The sequence below is a fragment of the Sebastes umbrosus genome, chromosome 7 (genome assembly GCF_015220745.1).
Source record: "Sebastes umbrosus isolate fSebUmb1 chromosome 7, fSebUmb1.pri, whole genome shotgun sequence".
NCBI lineage: Eukaryota > Metazoa > Chordata > Actinopteri > Perciformes > Sebastidae > Sebastes > Sebastes umbrosus.
Genome location: NC_051275.1, coordinates 26,948,512 through 26,975,495, shown reverse-complemented (window position 1 = coordinate 26,975,495; position 26,984 = coordinate 26,948,512). Strand labels below are relative to the sequence as shown.

The 26,984-nt window shown below is 38.1% G+C and overlaps 1 protein-coding gene across 1 annotated transcript; it reads right to left on the bottom strand.

Annotated features, from left to right (window-relative positions):
- Nucleotides 1-1,040: 1,040 nt before the first annotated feature.
- On the bottom strand, nt 1,041-11,972 carry siae (sialic acid acetylesterase). The gene is made up of 10 exons (XM_037775558.1): nt 11,728-11,972; nt 10,362-10,523; nt 8,173-8,327; nt 6,862-7,000; nt 6,481-6,646; nt 6,190-6,272; nt 4,862-4,995; nt 4,462-4,616; nt 3,143-3,329; nt 1,041-2,057 (listed from the first exon to the last, which is right to left on the bottom strand). Exons 1-10 carry the CDS (start codon nt 11,837-11,839, stop codon nt 1,797-1,799), a joined length of 1,554 nt encoding a protein of 517 aa, XP_037631486.1. The 5' UTR covers nt 11,840-11,972; the 3' UTR covers nt 1,041-1,796.
- Between the last annotated feature and the right edge of the window lie 15,012 nt (nt 11,973-26,984).

The following is a 26,984-nucleotide window of genomic DNA, read 5'->3' as shown; positions in this document are numbered from 1 at the left end:
AGGACCTCCAAAATAGATGTACAATAGACCACAGACCATGGATGTATAAGAGGTTGTGCCCTGCGTGTTAGTAAATAGCCTACAATTACATTAAATTCTGTTAATGTCATGCTACTAGCACTACTAGCTACTGGCTGATAGCCGGTTGTTTGGGAACAGAGACGTTAATACATCCACTACGGTACAAGCTTACAGCATACAGCCCATGGGTGTATTATAAGATCATAAAAGTGATGAATTACAGCCAATATGTCCATTATTACAGCCGCAGACAGCTAGCAGGAAGCTGGCAGAACCGGATATGTCATAAGAGCGTGCAGGGCGGTGCAGTCCCGTAGGTCTGATGCACGTTTATGATGGAAAATAACTGGATTCAGCCATTAGTTAATTTTACAACATTTTAGGACATAACAATTTAAATGAGGAATATTTAAGTGTTCGTACTGAGAAGTTGATTTACCTAAAAAAAAACAATTATCCTCTGATTTACAGACGTCTCTTTATACATCCATGGGTATGGACTCATTGGCGTTTTCAGTCCAAAATGGCAGCATCTAGCGTCTCTTTGCTTCTATACTCTTTGCCCAGACAGCATTACTGGGGAGGTGTGCTAGCATGGTTGATGCTAATATACTGGATGTGGCTGTTGAGTTAACTTTATGCTTAAGGTGCCAATAGCAACATAAACCCAACACCTCTCTATTGACAGTTCCATTTTTGTATGTATGTAAACACGTGTTGGGTTTTAAAAAGAGTTCCAGTTGACATTAACCTTTTTTAACTAATTTGGAATTCCACAGAAAAAGTGAAAAACAGGTTTATTATGCTTTCCTTCCCATATATAATAATAATATAAGTTTTGGTGCATGACACACTGTTGCATTGGTATTTAACTGTTGACTTAAAGTTGCAGTTTAAAAAATAATTCCAGTTTAAACAACAGTAGATCATGTTTGAATAATCAATAATTTCATTGCATTTCCATCTGTTTTAATTTGAAGTAAAAGCATTGGCTTTGAATGTAATACACCCACACACACTTAGTTGATTTGTCATTTATTTGTGTAGATTATGTTAAAAGTGTGTGTGTATAAACACACAAAAATGTATAAAGTACCATTTGTGTTGTAAATCCAGAGTTTTGTTCAAATAAAACGTTTGTCATGCTTTTCTACATGCAGTTCAGCTGTTATTGGCAGTGGTTGTTTGTCAGTGCATAGATTGTAAACAGTGTAATCAAAATTATATATACCCTTCTGCCATGAGAGTTTCTAAGCTCCAATAGGCACTTTAAAAAAACAAGAATAATCTCTATAAAAAAAATTAAAAAAAATTAAAACAACCAAAGACATTACATTATTCATGTACCGTTATTCTGATGAGATGAGGCACTTAAGTGTGGATGATGAAGGAAAACTCTGACCACACAATAAGTGTTAAGGTAATCTTGGAATCCAGATGCCATGAACTACAGGCGGTTTCGTGGGATCTGGCACTGCCCCTGAGACGATTTACTTACTAACACAAATTGACTGTCTAGAGTTAAACCGACCCAAACCAATCTAAACAAGGAAGAAATTAAAACAAACTGATAGTCAAGTAAAAAATCCCTCCCTTTAAAAAAGCTTTATGTCTGAAAAACAAAAATATTTGCTAAGTTTAGCTAATTTCTCACAATAACAATCCACTGTCTTATCACTTTCAGTGTCAATAATCTTGTTGAACGATCTGGTAAATCTGGCTCCATATTTTGATTTAAAGAAACAAAAAGACACGTCTTTCATCACTTTGTCTTCTCACAGCTCCAGGTTTCCGTTGGTTGAACGGCGGTTGGCGATAAAAGGAGGCGCAGGTAAAATCCTGCTGGCGCTGTAGATTGGACAGGCTTTAAAGTCACAGGGCCAGTCTCTCCATGCGTATCGGAGGGCAGCTACTTCATCAGTGAGCAGACACAAACTGGTAGATAACTGGACAGTTGTCGGACCCCAATGCATGATGGGAGCTGGAACCCAGCGAGACTTAGGACCACATGGAGTCTGAATCTCTGAGCAACAGATCTTGATATAAGAAAAAAATATATATATTATTTATTTAACAAGAATTTAGTTTGTTCAACGAATTATCAGACCGAACATCAACTATAGCCAGCAGAGGTCTGTACTATGAAGCGAGTTCAACATACCCAGGGTATCTTCTCCTTATCTGGCTTAACTAACCCTAACAACCGAGATCCCGCTAAGCGGTCCTATGGCGGTGGTTAATAACTTGGTAAATCAACCCAGGGTTTCTCAATCTGGCTACGAGCACGTTCACATGAAAGGGGCGGTGTTTGCAGCATATGAGCAATCACAAACATAGACAAGTCTACTGTCAGCAGAGTGACATATTTTATAAACCAAGAGCAAACTATGATACTAGACAAATACGAAGAAGTTAAACACATAATCCAGACTAAAAGGAACAGTTGAAGCTGCCAAATGCAGGAAGGACAGCTGGCAAAAGAAAAAATTGTCAATGTGTGAATGCGTAAATTAACAGATTCATACACTCAAAAGTCAGATGTATTCGTCTAGATGGGGCAGTGAAGTATAAATGGCTTTCAAAATATAATGGATGAATAGATTACACTTCATTACACTCTTTGACAACAATGTGGCATGTGTGACTATTTCATCCTTCTCTCAGCTGCGTCCTCTTCTCCGGCAGTGTGAAACAGACTTAAGAGCAAGTGAAAAAATAAATATAAAAACATATTTCAAAGCGATAAGCATACAGCCAGCTGTCCTTCCTGCATTTGTCAATTCAAACTGTTTTATTCTTAGCCTGGATTATGACTGTAATTTATTTGTATTTGTGTAATATCATCACATGATCTGTGCACCGAGCTCTGATTGGTCAGTAGGCGGTGCTTTTATACGAGTTGATCTCGTTTCTGGAACATAACCTGCTCTGGAGCAGGTTAGGTGTTCAGCATAAGTTACCATGGCGATCTGCCCCGGTGAGAAGTGATCCAGCTTTGTAGTACGTAAAACCCAGAGTTAACTCTGAAGATACCTCGCTAACCCTAAATCCTGCTTCATAGTACAGGCCTCAGGTGAATATGGGACATAACTCACACCGACCGTACCGCTGCCAGCCTTACCTCAAAAATGCCTTTAGACGATGTGACGGAGATTTCCTGGTCGTAGGTGACGTTGACGTACGTCTGAGTGGGCTGGATTAAGATGGGGAACGGTCCACTGAAAGACACGTCCTTCTCATTATAAGCCACTGCCCTCGCTCCCAGTGTCAGTCTGTAGGCTACATCCTGCTTGTCTCGAGGATGGATCCTAAAAACAAAAAACAAATATTTTTTACATGTAAAAAAATACAAACGTACTGGTCAGATATCTTACACATAATAGAACAGATATTTGGGAAAGCGGGGTAGCTAAAAAAAACACAATATACTCCTGGGTAAATATCCCAAAAGCCTACAAAAGAAGGAATTTAGGGCTGTCAACCGATTAAAATCGCAAAATAATCGCACGGTTATCTGTTCAAAATGTATTTAATACTCTTATAATGATAGGAGTGGGAAAATATGCTTGCTTTATGCAAATCTATTATATTATATCTAGTATATATTTATTACTGGAAATAAATTAACAACATAAAACAATGACAAATATTGTCCAGAAACCCTCACAGGTACTGAATTTAGCATAAAAAAAATATGCTCAAATCATAACATGGCAAACTGCAGCCCAACCTGCAGGCAACAACAGCTGTCAGTGTGTCAGTGTGCTGACTTGACTATGACTTGCCCCGAACTACATGTGATTATCATAAAGTGGGCATGTCTGTAAATGGGAGACTCGGTCAAGGGACCACTTTGAAAATGGCCTTCCCAGGTTTTCCCCGTCAAAATTTAGCGCACGTTTGGAGCGTAATTTCATATGAGTATCTTCACTCTAGCTTTAAAACTGAGCTCGCTACAACCTGAAAGTTGCGTTAATGCGTTAAAGAAATTGGTGGCGTTCAAACAAATTTGTGTTATCGCGTTAACTTTGACAGCCGTTTTCTTTTTCTGGATCCTGAGAATTACAGCAGTCAAACAAGACAAAGCTGGAAATAAAATTGGACCCTCCCATGATAAACAAGTGTCTGGAAACAGTCGAAGACATATCTAGTATGGAAAAGGTCATTTATAAAATCAATAAGAACGAAAAGTTGTCGGAAAACAAATGGGCCTTTTTTTAAATTAAGTAACGGTAATTGACTAATAATATATTATATGAAATAATAAAAGGATCATGCTTTCTCATAGCAGCAGAAGAAACATCAAATGAAACCGTTTTACTCTGGGTCTTTTTTGTGAAATCTATGAACGATATGAACATATCACACAAAGTATAAAAAAAGAAACAAAAAACAAATCACTCTTATAATTTGAACAAACATCATGGATTGAATCCTTACGTGCCAAGGGGTGATTTTTCATCTGGTAAATCCAAAGCCACTGCCATGAAGGTTTTCTGCATCCGGCGATTCGGGGCGAAGCCGACGTCTGCGGTCTGGTGCCAGCGGATGTTCGGAAAGGCGTCACTAGTGGTGCCTTTTTCGTAGGTGCTCAGCTGCAAATACAAAGAAAATCCTGGAATAGATCTACAATACTCCAAAATGATGTTTGCAAAAGCTTTCTATGGTTTATTTTACCTACATAGTGGCAAAATAGCAGCACGTATTGCTGACTGCCACAATCTCTTCTTTGATACAACCACGGGGGGGCTTTAATTATCTAATTCTACATATTGTGTTCTTATTATCTGTACTTGTTTCTATTGTGCAAATTTAAACTAAAATACTAAAAGTAACATACCTGGACAAATCCAAAGGGGAAGTCTTGAGCCGTCTGCCCTCCGGAGCCCTGGTGAAACGCCATCCTCCAGTCATCAATCATAGCAGGGAACGAACAGTTGTACTTCTCTTGATGATACATGGAATTTGCTTCACCTGAAAGCGACACAAGGTTTATAGATGCATGACATACATGTGGCTTTCAGTGGGCAACATCCGGGTCTGAAAAGTGAAGCCAATGCAGAAGTGCCTTAAACTTGCATTCTTTCTAACAGCCAGCAGGGGGCGACTCCTCTGGTTGCAAAAAGAAGTCTGATTGTATAGAAGTCTATGAGAAAATGAGCCTACTTATTTATTACCTCAGTAAAGTGATGACGTCTTGATGGATTCGCGAAGCAAATGCAGATGCATAATATAATCTTTTTTGTAATGTAAGAGCCAAAATAGATTTTGTTATTGTGTTAAATAAATGTAATTTATGGTGCTGTTAGACCGCCCCGTTAATAAAGGTGCGTGCCTCCCTTTGTTTGCAGCCAGCAAGAGAATAAATAAGTTTTTGACGGCAGTGAAAATGTTGTTTTTGAAAGGCTAAATGCCAAGAAATATGGATTGAAGCAGAATATTTCGTTAGATTAAAAACATGAATTTTGGAAATGATCTATCCTCCTTCAGTAAATGTTGACTTTTGGACTTTACAATGCTCTGTAGTTATTGGAAATGTTTGGATCACACGAGTCGGAAACAATCCTACCAGCAGCCGCCACTGGAATCTAATATTAATAATATTAGTGTAGCCTAAAAAAAAGCCTTTATCTGCAACTGTGCATAAATACCAGGTTTAAACACAATGTGGTCTACTGAGTAGCAAAAAAATATATCTTTTTAAATATTGTGTTATTATGATTTTAGTTATACATGTGAAAATCTAATTTTGACAACCTCAGATTAGACAAATCCTGGTGCACCCCCTGTGATCTCTGGCACCTGGACCCCAGGTTGGGAACAACTGCTTTATGGCGTGGCTACCTTGTGGTTACCAGGTCGTTACCACGCCGTTGTCCAGTCTGGGAGTTGTCTGTGTTTTCATCTTACAACTTTGAGTTCATGAAAAGTTAATTGTAACATTTTGATTGCCTAAAATGTCTTATTCAGCGTTCGGTTGTATTTAGCTCCACCCTCTCATGTCACTTCTGGTTGCAAAAAAATAAGATGGCGACGGCCAAAATGCCGAACTTGAGGCTTCAAAACTGCAGTCCACAAACCAATGTGTGACGTCACGGCGACTACATCCACTTCTTATATGAAGTCTATAGTGGCTATACTAACTGATACCTGTGCAGGTAGTCTTACCTTGGTACCAGATGGCTCCTTTGATGGTCATGTTGAGCAGCGGATGGATCATTGCGTTCCACAAGACCGAATTGTTTTTAGGACTGAGAGATTTCAATGTGCAAACAGTGCAGTTAGTGCAAGCAAACTTTTTTGGGTTCTTACAAAAGAGCTCTCCATTGAGAGCAAAAAAAAGAAAAGGACAAGACAAAAAGACAAGACAAAGAAAATAAATATGTAAGCATCCTAAATCAGTTACCATACACATCAGGTGGTAGGTTAGCTGAATTGTGTTTATTTTCATATCTTTACCCGCTGTTAGTTTCCAGGAGTCCACACTGCTGCAGTGCTCTTGAAGATGACCAGACTTCAACGGGTGTGCCTCCCCAACAGGACTCCACCAGTCCTATGGGGTACTGCAGCACCTTATACAGGTAACGTCCAAAGAGCCAGCACACTGCAGAGAACTCGGGCAGATCTGGAAATACAAATGTGATTATATTATACAGTACTATAATGTCCTGTGCTGTAACCATAACAAACCACTAGCTTGGATTTAGGAACATATACAGTATATGCATTTTTCTATTACACAGCATTTAGACCTGGCTCAGTTGCAGTTTAATAACCCAAACCTTTAGCTACAAACACGTCTTTAAACAATTCCATGAATAAATAAATATACTTGCTTACTTGTTGGCGGCACAGACCAGGGAAGTGCCACTGCAATCAAATCAGTCTGCTCAGTTTTACTCAACTTCATGGCTGCCATAAACGTCCTCACATGAGGATACTTCGCTGCGAGGGCCAGCTCCTCTGACGCATTGAAAATCTATATAATAAATAAAAGTTCATTAAACACTAAAATATGAATAAATACATACATACATATGAAATAGGAAGTTCTTTACATCTGGAATGCTTCAACCTTTCGGACTTTACATCAGACCGGCACATACGCAACAAGTCAAGGTCGTGCCCCCTTTTAGAGGAAAGAAAACCGAAGAGCCCATAGATATCAATGCAATTTGACGTGTTTGTATGCGTTCGTCTCTTGTTAAACAAACATTTGTTTTATACACGTCTAATAATTATTTTGCGATCTTGCCTGAACGTGAGCATTTGCGATACCTTAATAAATTAAGATTGATTGCCGTCATGTCCCTTCAGTCTTCCCCCGTCTAACACAGTGGCCGGATATTGCTTATCCAGACATCTCTACATATATGATTGAATAACATTGGGCTAAATGTTGTCTGTAAATAACTTACCTGTTAATAGCTAACTGTTTGATCTATAGGCTCAGATTTAGTTGGAGACAACAGATGCTGCTATAACATTAATGTATGACTGTATTACTGCAGCAGGCTCCCACTCAAGCTCACATTAACTGCCATCATTTAGCCATTTTCGACACTGACAGTGAATCTTAACATGTCGTATGTGCCTCAAATCTCAGTGAGAAAGCCTCGGTTAACCTGCTACACAACAGCTTTTTGGCATTTTCTCTCCTGTGACAGCGAGTTTCTTTCCCCCAAAATGGAGCGCAGCTTCGGCAATGAAGCAATGCTGGTCTGGTCTGTAGCTCGGAGCCATAAAGCCCCTCTATTATATATATTTTTAGGACACAGCTGGAGATCAGCATTTTTTAATGTATTGTTGGTGCAACCATCTACACAGCAACTCATGGGCATAGTATTATTACTATTAGCAGTTTGTTTAAAGTAGAAGTTTGGAGACATGTTACAAGTTCTTCTGTTTACTCTGTTCACCATCTATGAGGGATTGTTTTCCCCCAAAAGGGGGCGTGGTCATGCGAGCCTACTGTGGATGATATATTGCCGGTCTGATGCATTACAGCAATTCTGTTGCAGAAATGAAAAAAATAAAAAGCCAATTTAATTGATACTAACTTCCTCATTTTCTTTCAAGACTCGGCCCTACAGACAGACTTCTACTGCACATTTTTGTTACCATGAATGGGCTGATCGGAGAGACGCCTACCTGAGAGGTTTGAAAGAGCATGTTGCTCTGCCCTCCACACACCCAAATATCTCCAAACAGCACATCAGTCAAAGTGGATGTGCTGTTCTCAATGGCTGCTCTCACGGTGTAGGGACCACCAGCTTCAACAGGGTCAAGGGTGACACGCCAGATACCTGTAAAAAACAGTCATAAAGATACAGAGACTGTAAACGCCCCTCCCATTGTCTTATCTGAGATGGGAGGGTCGTCAGCTGATAAGGTTCACCGGGGCCCTTAGGCTGTATAAGCTGGTCCTTCTGCATTCTGTCTCTCCCTCCACACGCAGCCGACAATCTCGCTCAGTAGATTCTATTAGATCCTTAAGAAGATCTTCTATGCTAGATTGTACTGTACCACTTTGCGGCACTGCATTAGGGCAATCAGCTTTTTTCTGTTAAGGCCACAAATCAGTGTAACAGCCTGCCTGACGATGTGAGGAGCTGCAGCTCTATCAGCACTTTCAAAAAACAACTTAAAACGTCTGTTGAAAGCTGCTCAGCTCTGCACTCACTGATCTCTATTCCGACTCCAACATCCGTCTTCGTGACTTGCTTTTACTTGACAAGCATAATTGCTTTGTGATGTGCTATTGTGTGTAGCTGTGTATCGTGCGTTTTGTATGTTCTTTCTTGTGTGACTGTAGTATGTTTCTTTGTTTTGACCTGCCAAGGGACTACAGATGTGAATGAGCTTAAAGCTATAATCTGGTACGGTGCATCAAATGGTGACATTTATGTTTTAAACTGTACATGATCCCTTTTAAATGAAATAATAAAAATTATAATTAAAAGCGGTCTCCAGGCTGATAGAGGAAAAGTCGTGGAAGGTCTCATTTTCTAGGTTAGGTTACAACCTGTTCACACATTGGCAATAAAAAATGATTAGAAACGTTTATACGTGTAAAAACTAACATACAGTCTATTTAACCTTATCTCTTGTGTGTGCACTCCCTCCTTGTCACATTCCCTGAGCTGGTTGGTGACAGTACAGTGACCAAATGAATAAGTGAAAGCTGTTAACCTTTGACCCTTTGTAGAGGGTCTAAGAACAGAGGGGTGTGCAGATTCTGATGCATCTTGATGAATAAAATTGACCTGACTTGACTTTTAATTGATTAATTTTACTCGAAGGGCCGTAAGTGGATCGAGGAGTGGAGAGTCAGTATAGAGAGAGCAATCCTGATTTATTGAATTAAAAACGGTAACATGATCTGAAGTAAACAGGAAACAGGCTGACTCAATCTTCCAAGCTTCCTCTTTTTTTCAGGTCACACCATAACTGTCCTGACAGTTGTTAGGTTACACAACAAAAGCTATGACTAGGACTTAAAGAATAATCAATTCATCCTTGAGTCCAAATCAAGCCCCCGGGCTTTCAAGCAAATTTTTGTAGGGGCCAAACGGTGATACAACAACTTCCATGTCCGTCACGTGATGTCATTGGGCCCAAAAAGGCTTTTTCCCATAGACTTACACTGGGAAAGAGACGTCTGTAAATCGGAGGATACGTTTTTTTTTTTAGGTAAATCAACCTCCCAGAACGAACAATTGAATAGCCCTTATTTAAATCATTAGGTCCTAAAAGTTGTAAAATGCACTAATAGCCAAATCCAGAGTTATTTTCCTTCCTCTGCTCATGTGAATGAGCGTGAGACCGAGAGCGGAGAGGCGAAGTTGAAGGAAACGCTACTGCGCCTGCTCTATGGGCCCAATGGACGTGGAAGATTGCCGGATGATCTTGGTACTTTCACTCGACAGTCGAGCCATTTTGGCTTCATTCGCCACTGAGCATCTCTCATAGGAATGAATGTTAGCCCGCCGCCAACGCTGTATACAGTTCTCTTTATACATCCACGAAGACGTGCCAAATTTGAAGAAATTCAGTCACGGCGTTCCTGAGATATCACGAGAATGGAACAGACGTGAGGTCACAGTGACCTTGACTTTTGACCACCTAAATCGAATCAGTTCATCCTTGAGTCCAAGTGGACGTTTGTACCAAATTAGAAGAAATTCCCTCCTGGCGTTCCTGAGATATCGCATTCACAAAAATGGACAGGATGGACGTACGTACAGACGGACGAAAACATAATGCAGTCGCTGTCAGGATCACTCAGTTTGACCTCTTCAGTATAAACTTACCACCTGACAATAACTGGCTGCACTCACCTTCTGTCACAGTGACAGGTGAGGTTTTCTGTGTTGTTGGTCCTGTTACAGAGAGGGTCACGTTAGCACCCTCAGGGCCGTAACCCCACACCACAGCGCTCTCTGGAGACTTCTGCAGCACCATGTGGTCTCCATAGTAGGAGGCAAAGCGCAGGTCCCCCTCTACAAACACACAAAAAAACTATTTTATTATTTCCTTAGTGCTTTTATAAAAAACAAGTATCAAACTAATAATTTAATGAAGCAAAAAAAAACTTGACATGGCCAAGGTAGCAGCCATACAAAATCACAGCACAATAAAAATACAACATGATATACAATAATTCACATAAAACAGAAGAACACAAGAAAAACAACCATATGCCTCTTATAGAGGATGGAACCTGCCAAAATCAAAAATAAATAAATAAATAAATGACTCGATAAATACATAAATGTTATTAAATGTAGCAAAAATATTTAAAAAAATAAATGTAACCATTAGTTAATTGATAAAATGTGACAAACATTTTTTTAAATTAATTTTGAAATGTATTTATTTATTTTTATGTATTTATTTTTTCATTTACTTTATTTTTTAATGTATGTATTTATTTATTTATTTATGCAAAATTTTCCCTTTGCATTCCACCCCTTATTTATTTCCCCAAACTTATTTATTTAATATTTTCCCTTTTATTTATGTATTTATTTTATTTATTATTATTATTTATTTTTAAAATGTATTTATTTATTTATGCATTAATTTATTTATGCGCAATTTTCCCCTTTGCATTCCACCCCTTATTTATTTCCCCAAACTTATTTATTAAATATTTCCCTTTTATTTATTATGTATTTATTTGTATTCATTTTTAATTTTATTTATTATAATTATTTATTTTATATTTTTTAAATAAATGTCATTAAATGTAGCAAAATTATTAAAAATAAATGTAACCATTAGTTAATTGATCAAATGTGACAAAATATATATTTTATTAAATTCGAAATGTATTTATTTATTTATTTTTTAATGTATTTATTTATGCATTAATTTATTTCTGCACGATTTTCCCCTTTGCATTTCACCCCTTATTCATTTCCTCAAACCTATTGAATTTATGTATTCTTTTCTTTACACATTTCTTTCCGTTTTGTCCTCCACATAGCCTCCATCACCACATTCATTATGAGTTCATCAGGTGTGCAGGATCAGTAGATGAGAGGGCAGAGACACAACTGTGTTTTGATTTCCTGTTTAAATATATAGGAAGTGTTACCTAATATTTAACCTTAGCTTTGACATGGGCAGAAAATCCAGTACACTGCAGTTTAATGACAAACATGTTGGCAGAAGGTTAGAGTTAAAGTTAAAGTTACTCACCACAGTCGTAAAGAGAAGCTACAAGTATGAACACAGCACACAGAGTTATCGCCATGACTAGAAAACAACACACGTTACTAGAAAACTGCTTCACCCTGAAGGACTGTCCCATTTCCGACTTTATGCAGCTCAGTTTCTCTCCTCGACTCCGCCCTCACTTCTCAGTCCCGCCCGGATTGTGGTCAAGCCAGTCTTCAATTTCGAGAAACAGCAGTCAAGCCAGCAACCGCGTTGTTCTGCGGTGTGTGTGTAGTTTAGGCTTTACGGTAAGAGCGAGTAGGAACTGACTTCAAAATAAAAGCACCAATCTGATGAACGTGAAAAGCCATTTCATTTTTTTTCCCAATAGGTCAGTCAGTCTGTCAATAAAAAATAAATTAATAAATAATTAAACAAATAAACATATAAATGAATAAAAAAGAAATACATGAAACAAAAAGAATACATATGAAATACTTTTTTTTTTATTTAGCGAATGCAAAGTCCTTAAGCCATGCAGTTGCCTCCTGGTCTGCTGTATGGAGGGTGTCTAACCCTCCTTTTAGACTATGGAGCGGGCAAGCTTCAATGATGTGTTCCATTGTTTGCACCTCTCCACAGGCACACAATGGGCTTGGGCTGCTGCCCCATTTGTGAAGGCTGGCCAAGCAGGGGCCATGTCCGGACCTGAATCTATTAAGAGTTGACCACTGTATCCTTGGCAGGTTGGTGCCAGGGACCTGTTGGGTGGGGGCTGACACCAGATGTTTGTTTTGGACATCCTTGGACTCCCATTCCTTTTCCCAAGCTGATTGGGTGGTGAAGTCGGCTGGTGGGGTATTCTTCCATATCGGTCGTCTAGATGGAAGACGGGCAGTGGGTGGGTTGAAGATGTCTGCATGGATTGGTAGATGGGGAGAGTCTTCGACCTTTTGAAGCATCCTTTGAGTAGATGCTACTCGCCGGATATGTGGGGGGGTTATATTGGATAGGACAGGGAGCCAGGGGAGTGGTGTTGAACGAATAGTCCCGCTTATGATTCGCATGGTTGTGTTGAGCTGGGTGTCCACATGGTGTGTGTGGGGTGACCTGGACCAAACAGGGGCACAGTATTCTGCTGCAGAGTAAGCAAGGGCCAGTGCCGAGGTGCGCAATGTGGGGGCTGCTGCCCCCCATTTTGAGCCAGCGAGCTTACAGAGCAGGTTGTTTCTAGTATGAAATACTAAATGCATCTCTTCTGTCATATGGACTGTTTGTAACTTCTTACACGTATAAATCAATCTGGGTCGGTGTCCCGTGCGCGCTCGCGTGTGGCTACGCTGTTCAGACTCAGACTCCAACACAAACTACACGGAAGCACCAAAACTGCAAAGTTATATCTAGTGAAGCCCGTCTTGCAAAACAGTGTTGGCCGCGGTCGGAGGACGTGGAGGAGACAGTAGCTTTGGTCTCCAGGGCCGGAGTCTCTGCTGTACTCTGACTGCTTGCCTTCACTCACAGCTCGCTCCACCTCACGCACATGCGCGCACTCTACACACTACACACTGCAGGAGAGTTAGTAGCTCTGAGAATATCTAGTGAATGTACAGCGGACGTTTGTGCAGAAATAAATGCTGCAGCTCCTCCAGACCAACAGAGGTTTTCCATGTCTTGTGAAGTGACGGGGCTCAGCAGCGAGAAACGTTATTGTCTCCGACCAAAACTCCGGTGTCTCCCCTGTTCTCTCCGGCCGCGGTCGGGAGGCTGAGGCAGGAAAAGCCAACACTAGGGTCAGCAGTGATTCATGAAGAGACCTTCGTCTGGTCAGCTAACATTACTGCCAAGCAGGTGAAATATAGAGTGATATTCTGGTTTTAGCTGACGTGTGTCGCCTCACTGTTTTGTCTATTTAGATCGAGCACAAGCGCGAGCCCGACGCTGACTTTCGTTGACTTAACGGCCACAGGTGTTGCCGTTAACAAGCATTTCGGATTCTTACAAACAGTCATTTAAATATAATTTGAATCATGTAGAATTTCATATATTTATTTTTTATTCATTTATGTATTTATATGTTTAGTTATTAATTAATTAATTTATTATTGACAGACTGATTGACCTATTGAATAAACGTGAAATGGCTTTTCACGTTAAATCAGAACGGTGCTTTTATTTTGAAGGCCTATCACATTCATCAGAACGGTGTTTTTATTTTGAAGTCAGTTCCTACACACTCTTACCGTAATGCCTAAAGATATACACGTAACCGCAAAACAACGTGGGGGGCTGGCTTGATTGTGTTTTTCTAAGTGGAGGGTGGTATCACTGCAGTGCGGAACTGGTGAGGTAAGAGATGCGAGGAGAGAGGAAGGGCGGAGATGTGTTTTTATAGACATGAGAAGTCCTCTGAAGCGTCACGTGAAGCGACGTCCGTTTGTGACGACAGCAGCAGCTGATCGCAGCTGGATCAGCTGTTGGGGGTGACGTCACCAGCTGACTGGGGATCTTCAAAATAAAAGATAGATAGATAGATAGATAGATAGTAACTTTATTGATCCAGAGGGAAATTCAAGTTTCCAGCATCACAGTTCCATAGTGCAAAACATGGTAGTAAAAAAGGCAGTAAAAAAGTTAGTAGTGCAAAGTACAACAAAATATACCAGATATAAAATTACAAGGAGATGAAGAAAACTGTTAAAACTGAATATAGTGCAGGACACCACTATTAAAAAAAAAAGTTAATATAGTGCAGAAGAGACTGTTAAAAATGAGTATAGTGCATTATTATCTGTCCTGCAGAGCACGAAAGCTCAAAAGTGCTAACATGATAGAAATCGTATGTGTGTGTGTGTGTGTGTGTTTTTTTTTTTAGCTTAGGATGTGCATGAGGTGTGTTAGATAGATAGATAAACAGATAGTTACAGCACCTTGCAGGTTAACCTGCAACTTAACCAGGCAATACACCCAAACAGTAAATAAAATGCACATATCAACACTAGAGAAATATATCCATAGAATACAAAATATAAAGAATATTGGAAAACACTATAGATATACCCGACTACTACAACTGGCATAAAAAATAAAATATAAAATATGAACATAGAATAACATACTTTGTATTTGTGTGCCTATCTTTTAATTTTTTGAGTCATCTTCTCAAACATTGACAGCTTCAGATGTTAACACACTTTCTGAAATATGTTTTTTAAATAAATAAAATTAATATAGACCAGAGCATCATGCTGTCAGTTACATGATAAATCAAACTTGGGGACCAAGATAAACAGAAATAAATGGTCTAGTAAATTTTATTTCTACAACCTCAAATGACAAATGACAAATGATCTTTAAAGGGCTTTACAATCTATACAGCACACTACCACATCCTTTCCTCTATTCTTTATGTACCCTCAGCTAACTACAGTGAGTACTTGTGAAACTTTAAAACTGTCTTTCTCAAGTGAATCCTTATGAAGGCCAAAGTAATTAACATCTATAGACTAAAACAACAGCATGAAAAATGAGAAGCAGGTGTGGCATTCATTATCCAACAGTTTACCAGCCAGGTGTTTATTTACCGAAGCCTTTTACGAGTTTGCCTGTAGTAAAGATAAATGAATAGGCCGTGTTCTGTTGGCATACTATTTAACACTTTACTTCAACACTTACACAGAGATAATTGATGGATTTAGGCGGGAGAATGGGAAAGCTGTTGGTTGGAGCACAAAGTAGTGAGAGAACTGTAAAGTGAGGAACAGAAATGTGTTCATGGAGTGTATTATAGTGAGATGTAGGGTAACTACACTGTAAAAAAAAACATTTTTTTTCAAGAAATTTTACATTTTTTTGTCTGTATTTCAAAAGGCCAGAAAAAAATGTAAAAATGACATGTTTCATTTGTGATTTATATGTAAATGGTCTTAGATTTACAGTATTTTTTGTAATCACAAATCGTAAATATCTGTATTTAAGCTTTTATTGATCATTTTTAAAGATAATTATTCTGTTTTTTAGAGGTTTATGACTCTATTTTAACAATTCATTTATGTTAGAAGAAAAGGATTTCATGGAATTCTAAAAATATTTCTTGTAAAAATACAGATTTTTTTGCAAAACTTCTGAGTTAATGTAAATTTGGGTTTTTGCAACGTAAAATTACATGTTTCATTTGTGATTTATATGTAAATGGTCTTAGATTTATGGTGTATGACTATTTTAACAATAAATATATGTTAAAAGTAAAATATTTCTTGTAAAATTACAGTAATAAAAGCTAATTATATAAAGATAATTACTGTTGTTTTTTTTTACAGTTTATTTATGTTAATTAATGGACACTATTTTTCCGTTTTTTTAACAGACATTTTCTGGCACCCCTACTGCCGGAAAATTTCCGTTATTTTACAATGAGTGTACATACATGAGTGAGACGTGAAATGATTTCCTCTTACCCTGCAGCTTTCAGTGTGCACCTAACATGTCAATTATATACCCCTTCAAAGGCCAGTGATAGCATTTTACATTTTTTGCCAATATACTGCTCCACACTCCTGTCCAGTAGATGGCGGTAATACCTCAAAGCTAAAGAAGAAGAAGAAGAAGAAGAAGAAGAAGAAGAAGAAGTGGCGGTCAATATTATTATTAGTTATTAATTTAAATTTTATTTTATTTTTTTTATTTTTTTAATTCTTTTAATTTTTGTATTTTTTATGTATTTTTTTATATTTTTGTATGTTTTAAGTTTAATTTTTTTTATTTAATTTTTTTTTAATTTTTTTTATTTTTTAATTTTAATTTTTTAATTTTTTTAATTTTTTAATTTTTTAATTTTTTAATTTTTTAATTTTTTTGTATTTCTTTTTGTATTTTTTCTTTTTTTTGGATTTATAAAAAGAAATTAGTGGAAATGAATAACTGTCTTTTGTTTACATTTTCATTTTTATGTATCATTGTTGTAGGTATAATTTTCGACGTACTATGTAGAGTATTAAGGCCACATTTGAGTAAAAAATCTGAGATTTCGAGAATAAAGTCATAATATTATAAAGTAGTAATTTTACGTGTTATTTTCTTTTTTTCTCGTAAAGTTATGACTTTATTCTTGTATGACCTTTCTGTGGGGGTGAAGCGAAAAAAATTGAATTGAAAATACAAGTCATGCTGAAGCAATTTGTAAATGAACAAAGGCATCAGAAATTAAATCTTTTAGGAAATCTTTAAGCATTTTTTTGGGTAATTATTAAAATGTTGGATAATGTTCACAGTTTTTTTTTTTCACAGTAAATTATAACTTTCTGCATAATATTGTAGTTGTGTCCCATGTGCTCCTTATGTGCAATATAATTGCTATCATAATTAAGTTAATTTCACGTAAAATGTCAAATACATGTCTGTTTTCATCAGTGGGCAACTTATATGTGAAGCCAATGTGGAAGTGCCTTAAACTTGCATTCTTTCTAATAGCCAACAGGGGGCGACTCCTCTGGTTGCAAAAAGAAGTCTGATTGAATAGAAGTCTATGAGAAAATGAGCCTACTTCTCACTTTAATTATTACCTCAGTAAACATTGTAAACATGAGTTTATGGTCTCAATCGTTTCAAGTCTTCTTCAATACAGCATGATGTTCATTCAGTAAATTATGATCCCATTTAGAGTCAAATAGACCATAAAGCATCGTATGCTTTAGGGCGTGGCTACCTTGTGATTGACAGGTCGCTACCACGGTGTTATCCAGTCAGGGAGTTGTCCATGTTTTCATCTTACAACTTTAACCCTTTCACAGTGTGTTTTCAGTTTATAAAAGTTAATTGTAACATTTTGGTCGGCCTTATTCAGCGTTCGGCTGTACTTAGCTCCAACCTCTTGTGTCACTTCTGGTTGCAAAAAAACATGATGGTGACAGCCAAAAACCAAGGTGTTGACAGCCAAAATACTGAACTTGAGGCTTCAAAACTGTTGTCCACAAAACAATGGATGATGCCACGGTGACTACGTCCACTTCTTATACAGTATACAGTCTATGGTTTTCATATGAAAACAAACACACAATCAACAACAAACAAAAAAAAATGTCACGTCCCAAAAATAAATAACATACACATCGACATGGAACAATACCCCTACCACAACAATATGGTTGCAAAACAATATCACACGTCAATAAGACAAATGGCATTAGGAATACAGTAAACAGTGTTTTCTCCATATATAGCTGCTACCTGTATTTACTGACGGAGAGAGAACAATACCTTGCCAAGCACTTCACCAATTACAGCAGCCTGCACACTTCCCCTAGGCTACCGATGAACTAATTGCACACTACACACACACACACACAGCAAAGATCAATAGAGATACACACTTTTCTGAGTCTCTCTGAAATGAAAAAAAAAGTGTCATCATCAGCACCTCCAGATCTGTAATTTACTTATCACGTTTCCGTACGTGCAGTCAGACCAAGACAGCATCAGAGTGATGTGACAGCGCATTTCCGAATGAGTAATGCTTCAATATTACCACTCCACTTCAGAGTCCAAGCCAGTGCTCAAATTAGATTGCAGAAATTGGGTTGAAAATGGCCCTCCCTCCTCTAGTGATCCGTGGAATGGGCTCCGGTCTGTTCCATCACATTTTACAGCTAATTTCATGTGGTGAAATGAGAGATGCAAATATGTTTGTGGTTTCATGCATGAACCAAGATTTATGACTGCTGTCTAGGGCCCTCATAGGTCTCTTAACACATCAGCTCCCATCCATCATGTGATAAATCCCTCGAATTAGCGCCTCCCTTTAAGTCACTCGGCAGCTATTTGGTGCCTGAGAGAGGAGGCAGAGCATCATCTCCTGTAGCCTACATTGCATCACGCTTTTACACTTTCACACCCGCTGCCATGCACCTAAATCAGTTTACACATGAGACTGCCTTGGACCATTTATGCCAAAACAAGCTGCTGAAGAATAGATGTTCAGGCTACTGTAAGTTCACTTCCAGTGCACTAAATTCAGGCAGGAATTCAATTTGAAATTAAGGCAATATAATTAGTGTCATTTCGGGGGAAATACGCTAATTTGCTTTCTCACAGAGAATTAGATTAGAAGATTGATACCACTCCCATGTTTGTACATAAATATGAATCTACCACTTTGACTGTATATAAGAAGTGGACGTAGTCATTGTGATGTCACCCATTGGTTTGTGGACTACCGTTGTGAAGCCTCGTGTTTGGCATTTTGGCCGTCACCATCTTGTTTTTTTGTAACCAGACAACACATTCTCACTCCCAATTCGTCAAATACCGCCGTTTGGTCAGTGCCCCTCGGCATCGGAGACCGAAACATGGGGTACCCCTCTTGCGTTACTTTTGGACGGACCGGGGACGCTGTGTCAATATAAGCTCGTTACATGCATAGTGTCCTTTCAAAATAAACGTCCTAATTAACGCGTTTTATCTTATTCGGGCGTTATTTCTTGGCTGATCGCAGTAACTTCCTGGAGTCTTGTCATTATTGTGAAGTTGCCAGATAATCAGACAAGACTATAGTATAGTATAGATGTTTTCATATACCTCCTCACACCAGAAATTAAAACAGTGAGATTTCAGTGCAAAAGGCGGGGGGAAAAGTAAGTGTGCATAATTTTTTTAGACTTTGACTCGCAAATTTGCACTGGTGACCAATGGCAAGCCGTCTTGACTTCTTGACAGTACTGACTGACCTTTGAGGGAACAGAGAAAATAGCTAGCTTATTAGCTGTGAACATTTTAATATGGTTTATTTTTAGAGTCTCCGATGTTCCAGCCCTTCACTATAATGTATCTAGCACAGTGGTTCCCAACCCTTTTCCTTAAGGGACACCTTTTCTATCATTGAGTAAACTGACGACCCCTGACTCATATATCCATATATTATGGATATTTCAATAATAGTACAGAACAACTGATAAACTGTACAATTAACCCAAATAGTGAACACAATAACTGCAGGAAGTTTGTGCAAAACAAGTGATTTTATTTAATTTCCTGTGATTATTGCATCAGAGATGAGTTTTCCTGTTATTTTTAGGAACTTTTAATGGAATTCTCTTTCTTTTTATTATTTTTAACAATCATACATACTTGATAGGCTAATTTTTTTTGACAAATTCAGTGTTTTCTGCTCCCTGACGCTTGGCCATTGTTCTATTAGCTCTCTGGTTGTTTAAATTGCATACTTTTCTAATACAGGACGAGGCTGTTCAGCAGAGAGGCAAGGCTCTGTGGATATTTCTTGTGTTCAGGTCTTCACCGTTATCACCTTAATCCTGTTTATATCTTAACCTCTTAAAATCAAGAAGGCCTCGCGACCCTCCGTGAAGCTTTGGTGACCCCTAGTGGGGGTCAGGACCCCCAGGTTGGGAACCAGTGATCTAGAAAATGAAATAACTCATACAAATGTCACAGAACTTAATTATTGCCGTATGAGTTGTACTCTTATGTGAAACAGAAAAGTAACAAAACAAATATTATATTATATATATTATATATAGTCACATCCAGCCTCACATACCGCTCCTGCTCTCAGCCTCCTACACAGATCTAAATTGGTTCCCGGCTTCATGATGTTATGGTTAAGGTGTTGCAGCATTGCTTAATAGTGCTGTTGTTGCAGGAGGAAATGCTTCTTACTGATCAGGAGATAAGTGCACAGGTATGTTTGAGACTATTTTTGGTATTTGACGCAAAGTGAGTGTTAGCTGCTGTCTTACATTCAACATAGCTTAATGAGAAACAGCTGGAGGTAGATGATGATGGCGTACAATTTAACACAGCATCAGTGGAAAGAGCTCTTCACCCTTGCATCATGATTTCTAATCATATTGCAAACAGGAATTTCCATTCACAGAAGTGGACTCCTTACTAACATAAACAGAGGGAATAACCAGAGGGGCAATGTGAAAATGACACCAAAGCAAAATGCAAATGCTACAAGATTATTAATGACCTTTTCTATTTCAGTGACAAGCCATTAGATCATAATCCAAAGCCCACATTGATACAAGCCTGGGAGGAACAATTCTGGCTTAGTGTCACTTTAATAAATGGGAGTATCTGGTTCATCAGCTATTGTGATTTCATTCTTTGAAGCAAATAGCATAAGTCAATATACCATACTCATTTTTCAAGTAGTAGTGAAAGGTGCAATTTGACAGCATTGTTATATCTACATGTTTATTACTGTCATACCTTTTAACCATCTGAGACCCACAATAGACTTGTTTTTGTCTTTTTTAGGTGGATACAGGGGGTCTTTAGGGGGCGATAGCAGGTCAACAGTAGATGTCACATAGAAGTGGTGTACATCATCTGAAAGCTGGGAACCCGAAGATTAATTTGAGTGAATGAATGAATTTAAATAAATTGTGAAAGTGTGTATTTGTGTAGAACATTATGATCGAAGTATATGATGGCCATCCCCATCCTCTATTATGTCTCAAGTTGTTGCAGCAATTTTTGGGTCGATACCATTTGTTGCACAGATTTGGTGCTTTTACCACTCGAGAATTGATGAAAATTATCAATAATCCCTCCAAAATACCACATTAAGACACCAAGACCTTGAGGAACAACATAGAAAAAGCCATGCCGTGATTTGGTATGAAAAACGTTTTACATTTGGAGATTTCTGCAAGAATTTCATTTTTCGGCGATTGGATGGCGACCGCTTCTGTTGTGTAAACTGCTTCTGTTGTGTAAACCCCCTTATTGTCAATCTACCTAAGAAAGCCATCCATCCTCTGAATGCTCTAGGTCTCTAGTTTGGGGTTGTTAAGTTTCATGAGGCTGTGATTATCCTAGAGGTCACAACAGGTCATTTTATACAGTGAGGTCAAGTTTCAAAAAATGGTCTCACTACAATGAAATGGCTACTATGGGGACTAATATCATCACACATGAATACAATTGGGCTTATTGGGTCCACAAGAGTCAATTTATGTAGTTCCAAGACTGTTTAGGGGCCCCAGTATGCAAAAATATATAAAAAATACATCATTTTATTAAAGGCGAAAGTAACATATTTATACTGCATTCATAAAACTGCATGTTTTTTTGCCCACAACTGCATGTGATTATCATAAAGTGGGCATATCTGTAAAGGGAAGACTCGTTGGTACCCATAGAACCCATTTTCATTCACATATCTTGAGGTTAGAGGTCAAGGGACCCCTTTGAAAATAGTGTCTCAGGTGGGTCTCAGGGGGTTAATGCTGATATCAAATACAATATTGTATTACTTGATATATATGTGTAATAGATTAAAATAACTTAATGAAGTGACATGAAAACTTTCCAATTTCTGCACATTTTATGATTCGTACGATGCTAGGAAAAGAAATCACTGAAATTATTATTATTATTATTGATTTGTTTTGATTGTTAACTTTGTTGGCATGCTGTGTTGCCAAGCAACCAGCCCTCCTCTCCCTATGAAAACAAAAGACTATAGCTCTTTTATATTACCAGTAGGAGTAGAAAATAGCATACACAGGGACAGACAGTACACACAACTACAATTATTTAATCACACCCCATGCAATTAGCAGCACAATGACATTCACTGTAAATCATTATTTTATCTTAAATACCTGCTGTTCCAAGCTATGTGGGCGAGAATATGAGGATGGGTATTGAGCGATAATTTTAAAGAGGTGCATCATAAAAATGCACATAAAAGTGTGTTTCTTGAGGAGGATACAGACATTAAGAACGTTTATTATGTTATGAGTGTCAAGATTTACAAGATTATCAAAGCATCCTGGGTTGCCTGTGGTGTGAAATATGTCCTGTATCCAGATAAACATTGAATAGAAACAACTGCTTTACCACTTTACCAATGGGAATAATTATTTGTCGCTCCCTGAAAAGCAACATTATAAGTGTATATGTTTGAAATAGGGCTGTCAAATTTAACGCGTTAACGCAACTTCCTTTTAACGCCACTAATTTGTTTAACACAACTTGCAATTTTTAATTAACCTCTTAAAAATCCGACAGGCCACTAATATTTTGGAGGTTGTAACGGGCTCAGTTTTAAAGCAAGAGTGAAGATACTGGCATCATATGAAACTAGAAAAAAACAAATGAATCCATTGGTACCAACCACGTCATACTAGTTTGTCGCAAAGGAAGCTAAATAATGCTCCAAACATATGCTAAATTTTAGCGATGAATAACTGGCATGGCTGTTTTCAAAGGGGTCCCTTGATCTCTGACCTCAAGATATGTGAATGAAAATGGGTTCTATGGGTACCCACGAGTCTCCCCTTTACAGACATGCCCACTTTATAATAATCACATGCAGTTTGGGGCAAGTCATAGTCAAGTCAGCACACTGACAGCTGTTGTTGCCTGTTGGGCTTGAGTTTCAATCAATCGAGATTAACTATGGACAATTATGCGATTAATTGTGATTAAATATTATAATCGATTGACAGCCCTAGTTTGAAAGAGAGGCTATTTTCTCCCAGTGTCTTCCTTTTCTGGATATGTGTTCCCAAGTTTATTCATGGCTGCTGCTAGCCCTACATTCATGTTTCCTGTACCCCATTTCCATATAAAATGGAACATCTCCTCAGCACCTTCATCATAAACAGGCTGCATGAAAGACACTTGCAATTACACTCTCGGTGCATTCAGTGCCTTTCGCCTCTAATATCACCGTTTCCCCTTCCCCAGAGAGCTTTAAAATAAACAGTGAGCATTAGCATAATAAATTGTTGCAAAACCAGCTGAAGCTGCTGTTTACCCATAAAAAGATTGGCTGTGTTTTCATTTTGCCACACAGGGGCCATTACAGTAGAGATGTCAGATGGATGCTGGTCATGCTTCAGATCAGTAGGTGGCACTCTCATGTCAGTAAAATAGGCACGGCCTTGTGTATATTTGATAAGACGTGAGAGGGAGCTGATGTGTTTGCCTTTTGGTTTATCTTAAGCCTTTCAGAGAGGACAACTCCAGTCATCTGGATTATAATAACAAAGATAAGATACACCAGACCAATACAGAGGGATTTTTTTTCATTTTATAGACAAATTACACGTGAATATTGTTTGATACTCAATATGAGTAATAAAGGTGCATTTAATGCTATATCCCACTTTTAATGGTTTTCATAAGCTCCCAGGCTGAACAGCGTGAAATCACTTTAACATAGCATTAGATATGGCAGCGGGAGCTGAGATATTGATGCATTAAACACCTTTTATCTTTTATTTCCTTTCTGCTTGCACTCTCAATGGAATAAATGTACTAATAAAAATAACATTAACATTAAATAAAATGAGGCAATCTGATGTGTCATGAATGGAGGGATCAAAATATTTCTTTTTCATAGTATAATATAATGAGAATGTCTATACACACAGACACATATGCGGCTCGTATCTTAACATAAAAGTTGCATTTAATATAATTTTTGTTACATAACAATGGTATACAGTGTTTTTTTTAATTTAAAACCTGCATTGTTAATCAACTTCCCATGTAAACACACTCACTGTTCATTACACAATCTGGTTTATGAAATTGCCTTGCAATTAAGTTAATATTTATTACAAAATTAAAGCTGCAATCTTGACAGTTACTTTTCTCTGCATTTCCATGAATATTAAGAGTGACATAATCAGCTTTGGTACACCTGAATGCATCACACAAATCATGGACGGCTCATAGCAGAATGACAATTATTAAATCTATTTCACAAATTTTCATCTGTCTGTGTAGCACAGGTGAAGTCGGGAAGCTGTTGCAGCTTATCAGCAATAATCCCGTGTCTATCTGGGTTTATTGACCTGTCAGATGAGCAGAGTTTACAATGAAAATAAAATTATGCTACAATTCCCAAAGCGCTGCTGTACGCCAGCAGAGAGCTCGGATCAGCAGGAATAATGGCCTCCAAATCAAACTCTTGATGAATTAAAGGCAATAAAGTCCCTGAATGGCAGAGGTCATGCGCTGGGTGAAATTAGCTGAGTATTTCCAATTTACCTCGGACCTAAACTCCCTCTGTTAAGGGTTGAGGTCATATATACTCCTGCCCCCTTTTGCAGTTTCCTTTTGGTTGAATGCTCAAGAGGCTAGTGCAGCAATTTCCTTCATATTCAATCGAACGTGACTGAGGTGTTAACAGTGTAGCAGAAAAAGAAAACACACTCCGACTGTCTCGCCCAGACACCTCTCAAGATTAATAGTCTGTGAACGTGTAGTTCTTTTATGAGCAAAATGCACTTCCTAAAATCTGGTCAAACTCTGTCAACCTCGCATGCTTATCAGTATGACAAAGTGCAAAACTACGTCTAGGAATGAACGCTTTCTAAAGTCATTCAAATTTAATAGTATGCAGCGTGGAGAGATGCACATTTTTAAGGCAGTCTAGTGAAAGCCTGTCTCCTTTAATTTACAAAGTGAAAGGTTCGCTCCCTGCATGCATTTTCTCACTGCATCTATGGTGAGATGAGATGGGAGTACGATGCAGAGCAAGAGAGGAAGCAGGGATGCTAATAGCTTTATCCAAGAGACTGACTTTGAACTGCATCTCCTGTGAAAAGGCATCTCACCGCTCACATACTGTAAGGCTATTTGGATTTTAATCAGCTCGGCTTCAATTTAAATGAAATTGTCAGAGAGGAGAGGACACTCACATAAATAAATAAATCTCGACATTTATGGATGGATGGCCATCATTGCATGTTTACATGTGGGTTCATAATCTGTTTGGCTGATGAAACGTGCAGCTTGTGGTTGATTAATGTTTATTTAGACGTCCTGTAGAGCAGCTTAAATACCACACAGGAAAACATTTTTTTTTCTCCTATGCAAATGTGTGCAATCTTAATGTCATTTAGAGTTCAGTAAATATTGAAAAAAAAATAGCAGAGAAGTGTGTCACTTAAATTAAATACAGATTCCCATCAGTCTCCGCCGCATGATTGCTCATTTTAACTTAGAAATAGCAGGTAAATCTTGTGATGCACCATTCACTATGTTTTAACCACATGTGACATTTTCATTTAAACATTTCTTCCCTTAATCTAGCCTCAGTGTAAGGCAGGGTGACAGAGAATGGTCTCTGGTTCTGGTTCAATTGAGTTTAGTTTTCTGAAACCCTGCACTGCACCTACTGAGAGATCTGGAGTACTGGTGTTTAACATTTAAATGCCTCATGTGAATTTTGAGAGCAAAATGGCAGTGTAGTAACATTTTAAAACTGTATTTTTTTTTGCACGCATGCACACCTGCATTCCAGTTTTCGAGTCCAAAACGGGGAAAGCATTGTCAGTCATTGTAGCTTCTGAATCATCTGCACCTGGGATTAGGGGTGTGGGGAAAAAAGATACAGCATAGTATCGCGATAAATTTGCGTTGCAATATTGTATCAATACATGGACAAGTATCAATCTTTTATTATATAAACTATTAACCTCTTAACAATCCGACGCAATCCGTGTCCAACCATGTAATGTTAGCTTGTCGGCATGAACGCTAAATAACGCTCCAAAGTTACGCAAAAGAAATTGGCATGGCCATTTTCAAAGGGGTCCCTTGACCTCTGACCTCGAGATATGTGAATGAAAACTCTGAGATGAACAAATTGAAAACTGTATCTTATTAGATAAAACAAACTGCCTAATTTGCAGTTGAAAAAAGGTAAGATATCGCAATATATTTTATCGCAAAATGTTAAAAATTGCAATAAGATTGTATCTGGACTGAAGTATCGGGATAATATCGTATCATGGTGTTCATCCCTCTGGTGTTTCCCACCCTGGGATGCACCTGCAATTTGAAAATTATTTCAAAATAAAGAAGAAAACAATTTTTTTAGCACCCAAACTTGCACAGCAGAAAGTTAAGAATTATTACCACGTATTATATTATTTCATATAAGAAGTCATAAATTACTATTTGCCCTTTTAAGGTCAGGTTACTTAGAAATATACCCCGCATAACACATGAAACTATGAAGAAAAAAAAAGCTGCTGATACCAGCTCATCCCTGGGGCCCGTGCACACACACACACACACACACACACACACACACACACACACACACAGAATCCAAAGTGCAGATGTGACACTCCTTTTAAGACAACCGCCTGTTACTCTAATGAAAGTGTCAGTCTAGCTGTTAATACCGCTTGGTGCTGGTAAACACAAAGCCTCCATCACTCCTGTCAGTGCTTCAGTCTTCTTCAGGATTGGTTTCTTTTTCCAAGTCGACACAATTCAGTTAAATCTGGATTACAGGTTTAAGATAAAAA